Raw genomic sequence first — 6,744 nt, 5'->3', positions numbered from 1 at the left:
AGCCGCTCCCGGCCACCGCAGCCTCGACCTGCTGGGCTCCAGTGATCCTTCTGCCTCAGCCTTCCAAGTAGCTGGAACTACAGGTGTGCGCTACCACGCCTGGCTGATTTTTGATTTATTGTGGAGATGAGGTCTTGCTTGCCCAGGCGGGTCTTGAACCCTCAGGCTTAGGCAGTCCACTCACCTCAGCCTCCCAAAGGCACGGGGTTAAAGGCTGTGCCACCGAGCCCGGCTTTTTTTTCTTTTTGAGTTGGATTCTTACTCTGTTGCCCAGATTGGAGTGCAGTGGCCGTTCCTGGCCACCACAGCCTCGACCTGCTAGGCTCTGGCGATCCTTCTGTCTCAGCCTTCCGAGTAACTGGAACTACAGGTGCACTACCACACCCGACTAATTTTTTGATTTATTGTAGAGATGAGGTCTCACCAAGTTGCCCAGGCGGGTCTTGAACCCGCGGGCTCAGGCAATCCACTCACCTCACCTCCCAAGGCGCAGGATTACAGGCTGAGCCACTGAGCCTGGCTGAGGTCCCTTTCAATTGGCTTAAGCTGGGGAGCATCTTCTACTCCCCTCTAAGAGTAGGAGAAACCCAGCATTCCATACTTCTCTCACAGGCCTTCCCTTCCCTATACTCCTCTCTATGACACTTGCCTGGTGGTGGGAGCTGGGCTGAGGGAGGCAGAGCCTGAGAGGACAAAAATAGACTTAGGAGCTATTGAGAGACCCAAGAAACCAAGAAACTTAAAAAACAATACTTGCTGTAAAAGTAGTGTTTAGTTCACTATATTTCATATATCCCTACCTCATGTTTACTATATATTTTGTGTATTCCTACCTCATGTATTTTATGAAATCTTAGTACTTTAAATTCTACCTCAAATGAAATCTTAGTACTTTAAATCCTACCTCAGACCCCGTAGAATTAGGCATATATCGGGTGCCGGGTCGTGACCAATTGTATAATGGTGTAAGTAGTGTTTATATTTAGAACTCTTGGGTTAAGCATTGTCAGCCCCAAATTAGTGGGCTAACTTCTGCTTTTACAACGGAACGTAAATGATAAAGCGATAAGCCCATTTCAGACATTCCTACAAGGTGGCAGCAGACTCAGAGGCGCCAGCTGCTCTCTATCACCGGTTTTTATCCCAGTGATAATTTACACGCAGTGGCTATGTAAACCTGAAGGGAACAAAGACTTGTATAAAAGAAACCGCCTTGCTATAATACGCTTGTGATATTTTATAAATTCCCAGAATTAGTATATGAATTTCTACCCCACATTCACTGTATGTGTTTGCAGCATTCATATTTAAAACTTTGTTAAGTTTGGCTTTTATTGTCCCATAATGACCATGTTATGTTATGTAAATGTTAAGCAAACAAGCTTTCCTAAGCATACCTTGGGATGGAAACCTAAAGGGCTAATGTAACCCTTTGCCTGCCGGCTCAGGTTACTTCATATGCAGGGACTGTATGGACCTAAATTATCTAAGATTCCACTCTGCCTGTTAAGTGGGTTTCTGTCAATCACGGGCAGCACCCACCAATACCAAGTGTTCCCGTCCCCATTAGGAGAAATTACCCAATCATGAAAACTCAAGTTTAAAGTTCTTTCCCCTCCCTCTGTAATTGTGCATAAAAACTGCTTGCCATTGTGGATTGGGGCTCTGGTCCATGAAGCCTCTACGGGCTTCATGCATGAGCCCAGACTCGAGCCTGAATAAAGACCCTCGTGTATTTGCATCAGAGCTGGCTCTTTGTGGTCTCTATCTCTCTCATTAGAGTCCCGGGTTCAACAAGCCATCTCCTTGCAAGTCCTGTGTAGATGAGAAGGCTCCTGGTAGTACAATACATAGCTGTGTGTATGTATGCCCACATGTGTGGGCACCTGCGATTCTTGATGTAGAGGCCTCCAAGAGCCCAGAAACATACTGCTTCATACTGTGTTATTAAGTCTTCCCCCCAGCAGTCAGATGAGGCCAGTGTAGCCCCTCCCCAATGTTTATTGATGGATGCCTCTTCAGTCTGGCTTCCCTATGGGACTGTGATGATTTTTCCCCCAGAAAGGAGCCTCATCTTGTGGGTGGGAAGGACACTGGATTGCTTCTCTGGGATGATTCAGGACAGGACTTTTGCCCTTATAACATCCCTGCTCTTGTGTCCTCAGGTTCCCAGCTCTGTCTGCAGCAGGAGCTGTGCTCCAGGATTCAGCCAGATCCCCCAAATGGGATTCCCTCACTGTTGTTTTGAGTGCAGCCCCTGCCCTGAGGGACAGTTTGCAGACCAAATAGGTGAGGGCTCATGGTGGCTGAATCCTGAGGGACCATTAAGGCACCTCCAGCCTCTCAAATTCCCAGTCCAGTGAGTTGTTCCACAATCTCCAGGCTTCTGTAGACTTTGGACATGGAGTGCTGGCCAGGAAGCCACTCTTAGAATTGTTTTCAGGTAAATGTTTTACTGAATTATGCAAGTGTATTCATCATTAAGTGTATAGTCCAATGAATTCTCACCTAGCAAACATTCCATGACCCTGATCTCCTTTGTCAAGAATCAGAGCATAAGCTGGGTCCCGTGGTTCAGCCTGTATTCCCGTACCTTTAGGAGGCTGAGGTGAGTGAATTGCCTGAGCCCGTGGGTTCGAGACCCGCCTGGGCAGCGAGACCTCATCTCTACAATAAATCAAAAACATTAACCGGGCATGGTAGTACACGCCTGTAGTTCCAGCTACTTGGAAGGGTGAGGCGGAAGGATCGCCGGAGCCCAGCAGGTCGAGGCTGTGGTGGCTGGGAGCGGCCACTGCACTCCAGTCTGGGAGACAGAGTGAGACTCCAACTCAAAAAAAAAAAAAAAAATAGAATCAGAGCATGACTTGCCCCCAGAAGTCCCTTGTGGCCCCCTTGTCATTGTTCCCTTCCCCAATAGTTACCCTCCTGACTTCTATTAGCATCAATGGGTTGTGCTTGTTTTGGGGGGGGGGTTTGAAGCAGAGTTTCACTCTGTCGCTCAGACTGGAGAGCAGTGGCACGCTCATGGCCACCTCAGCATCGACCTGCTGGGCTCAGGCAATCCTTCCGCCTCAGCCTTCCAAGTAGCCGGAACTACATGCATGCACTACCACGCCCAGTTAATTTTTTGTTTATGGTAGAGACGAGGTCTCACCAAGTTGCCCAGGCTGTTCTAGAACCCATGTGTTTAGGCAGTCCACTCACCTTGGCCTCCCAAAGTGCTGGGATTACAGGCTGAGCCACTGAGTCCAGAAAGGTTTTGCTTTTATTTAAGAAATCTGCTATAAGTGAACTCACAAGTGAGTGTTCTTTGAAGTCTCAATTTTTCCTCTGTGTTGTGAGATTCATCCTAGTGGTTGTGTGCAGTTGAATCTCTCTTGTTCCCATGTCTGGTAGGATCCAACTGTGTGAACAAGCCATGACTTCTTCCATTCCAAAAAGCATAAGAGATTTGAGAAGTCCTAATCAGAGGCTGTAATGAGCAGTGCTGCTGTGTCTTCTGGGGACATATGGACAAATTTATGTTGGTTGTGGCATTGCTAGGCCAGAGGAAGTCATACATGGAACTTTAATAGATATTGGTGGTTTTTCCAGGTCATACTCCCACAGTGAGCATAAGCAATACCCAATTGCTCCCTGTGTCTATTTCCTATTGCTGTTGCAACAAATTACCACAAGTGCATTAGCTTAAAACAACACACATGTATTTTCTCAGTTTCTTTTTTTTTTTGAGTTTGAGTCTCACTCTGTCACCCAGACTGGAGTTCAGTGGCCACTCCTGGCCACTGCAACCTCGAGCTGCTGGGCTCCAGCAATCCTTCTGCCTCGGCCTTCCAAGTAGCTGGAACTACAGATGCGTGCTACCACGCCTGGCTAATTTTTGATTTATTGTAGAGATGAGGTCTCGCCAAGTTACCCAGGCTGGTCTTGAACTCGCGGGCTCAAGCAATCCATATCTCAGTTTCTATAGTCCAAAGTCCAGATGCTGCATGCTTATCTGGGTCGACTGCTTGGCATCTCACAAAGCTGAAAATCAGGTGTTGGGAAGACTGCCTCCCTTACTGGAAGCTCTGAGGAAGAATCTGCTTCCAAGATCATCCGGGTTGTTGGTAGAATTCAGTTCCCTGTGGTTGTAGGACTGAGAACCCCATATCCTTGAGGGTTGTCGTTGGGGGTCATTCTCAGCTTCTAGAAGCTACTCTCATTTCTTGCTACCTCCATCTTCGGAGACAGTGGTAGTGAATACTGTCCCTCTCCTGCCTGCTTCAAATATCCTTTCTCTGCTTTCCTCTTCTTCCTTCCTTTCCCACTATCAAGGGCTCATGTGTTAACTCTGGACTCATCTAGATAATCCAGGATCACCTCCCCATCTCAAGATCCTTAACTTAGTCACACCTTTGTTTTTGAGGCACCATAGTCACAGGTTCCACAGATTAGAGGGTGGGCATCTTTGGGGAAGGGACATTATTCTGCATACCACAGTGCTCATCCTCACCAGATGGTGGGTCATTGGGTCTTTTTCTTTACACATTCTGGTGGGGCTGTGTTGCTATCTCATTGGGGTTCAGAGCAATAATTTGAATTAATCCCTAAAGGATGGGTGGCAGAATGAGTGAGTTTCTGTCTTCATTTGTTAGGGTTGTCATAGCAAAATACCGGAGTCTGGGTAGTTGAAGCAACAATGTACTTGCTCACTGGTCTGGAGATTAGAAGTTTGGGATCAAGGTGTTGGCAGGTTCAGTTTTTCTGAGGCTTCTCTCCTTGACTTGCAGATGGATGCCTTCTCACTGAGTCCTCACATGGTTGTCTCTGTGTACCTGTGACTAAATCTCCTCTTATAAAGACAGCAGTCATATTGGATTAGGGCTTACCCTAATGAGCTCATATAACCTCATCTCCAATTTCCCTTTTTCCAAATAAAGTCACATTTTGAGGTACTGGGAGTTGGGACTTCAATGTATGAAACCTGGGGAAACACAACTCAGCCCGTAACAATTGCTAATACAGTTACTGCTACTACTAGGAAAAACTTAACCATTAAAGAACACACATAGAAGCATGCACACAGAATACACATTTTTCTTGTACCTCAGGCTGTCATATGGCTCATACCAGTACTGGTAATTCAGAATAATTCATCAACACACTAATAGATGTGAATCACTCATAAGAGTGGTCCGGTGCATAGGGATTACCCCTCCACATATCTGGTGTCATTACACTCATGTTTCAGACATGGAGTACTATGTGTTTTCCACAGACATGAAGACGTGTCTTCTGTGCCCAGAGGAGCAGTACTCAAGCCATGCCAGAGACCACTGCCTGCCCAGGACAGCTACCTTCCTGGCCTTTGACGAGCCCCTGGGACTCACCCTGGCCTTGGTGGCACTCATGCTGGCTGGACTGACGGTGCTGGTCTTTGGGATATTCCTGAAACACCGAGACACACCCGTGGTCAGGGCCAACAACAGAGCTCTCAGCTATACACTCCTCACCTCCCTGACCCTCTGCGCTCTCTGTCCCTTGCTCTTCCTTGGCCGTCCCACCATTGCCACTTGCCTCCTGCGCCAGACCACCTTTGCTGTTTTGTTCACTGTGGCTGTCTCCTCTGTCCTGGCCAAGACCCTCACTGTAGTCCTGGCCTTCAGGGTCACCAGACCAGGAGACAGAATCCGGGTGTGCCTGGGACCCAGCACCTCTGCCTCAGTGGTTCTCCTTGCCTCCTTGCTGCAGGTTGTTCTTTGTGGAGTCTGGCTGGGCACCTCCCCACCAGTCCCAGACAGGGATACGGCCTCAGAGCCCAGTCATGTTGTCATCCAGTGCCAGGAGGGCTCTGGGGTTGCTTTCTCCTGTGTGCTGGGCTACCTGGGCCTCTTGGTTGGGGACATCCTGACTGTGGCCTTCCTGGCCAGGGGTCTGCCTGATGCCTTCAATGAGACCAAGTTCCTCACTTTCAGCATGCTGCTCTTCTGCAGTGTTTGGACAACCTTTCTGCCACTGTATCACAGTGCCCGGGGCAAGTCCACTGTGGCTGTGGAGATCTTCTCTATCCTGGCCTCCACTGCAGGGCTGCTGGGTGGCATCTTCTTACCCAAGTGCTACATCATCCTCCTAAGACCAGAGCAGAATACCACAGACTGGTTAAGGCGAGGACGCCGGGCTCAGTGGGTAAGGCAGAGCACAGAGCTCTGGAGCACAAATCTCTGTAGGCCTGTGCCACAAAGCCTCAGCAGCCAATCTGTTTCTTCCAAGTTAAAAGAGACTTGAAAGGCAGATTAAGAGATTGACAAAGTACATATAGAAAAATGCTAATGACTCTTCTATCAAGATGGTGGACATACGGTCATTGATGTTCCTTTGTATGTATCGTTGAAAATGTTCACAATTTAACAAGTTTGAAAAAGGTTGATGAAGCAATGATGATAATAAGAAATGTTGGTAAGGATGGAGAAAAATTGAAATTATCATCCATTCTGGTGGGAATGGAAAATGGAAGAGTCTGGCAGTTGCACAAAAGGTTAAATGTAGAGTTACCATGAGACATAGAAATTCCATTCCTAGACATATATCCTAGAGAAATGAAAACATGTACATGAAAAAACTGTGCACAAATATTCAGAGCAGCATTATTTATGATAGCCAAAAAGTGGAAACAATTCAAATGTCCATCAACTGATGAATGAATTTAAAAAATGGCTTATCCATACAATGTAATGTCATTTGACAATAAAAAGGAATGAA

At 47.3% G+C, this 6,744-nt stretch overlaps 1 protein-coding gene across 1 annotated transcript in view; it reads left to right on the top strand.

Moving 5' to 3' along the window:
• Positions 1-6,270, top strand: part of LOC103267394 (extracellular calcium-sensing receptor-like) — a 17,710-nt gene extending 11,440 nt beyond the window's left edge. The window contains 2 exon segments of the mRNA XM_008064995.1: positions 2,166-2,289; positions 5,264-6,270. Of these exon segments, the coding sequence (XP_008063186.1) occupies positions 2,166-2,289; positions 5,264-6,270 (1,131 nt within the window).
• Positions 6,271-6,744: the final 474 nt, after the last annotated feature.

The sequence above is a fragment of the Carlito syrichta genome, unplaced genomic scaffold, assembly GCF_000164805.1.
Source record: "Carlito syrichta isolate Samal-C Ts95f unplaced genomic scaffold, Tarsius_syrichta-2.0.1 Scaffold102301, whole genome shotgun sequence".
Taxonomy (NCBI): Eukaryota; Metazoa; Chordata; class Mammalia; order Primates; family Tarsiidae; genus Carlito; species Carlito syrichta.
This window is presented reverse-complemented; position numbering and strand designations above follow the sequence as displayed.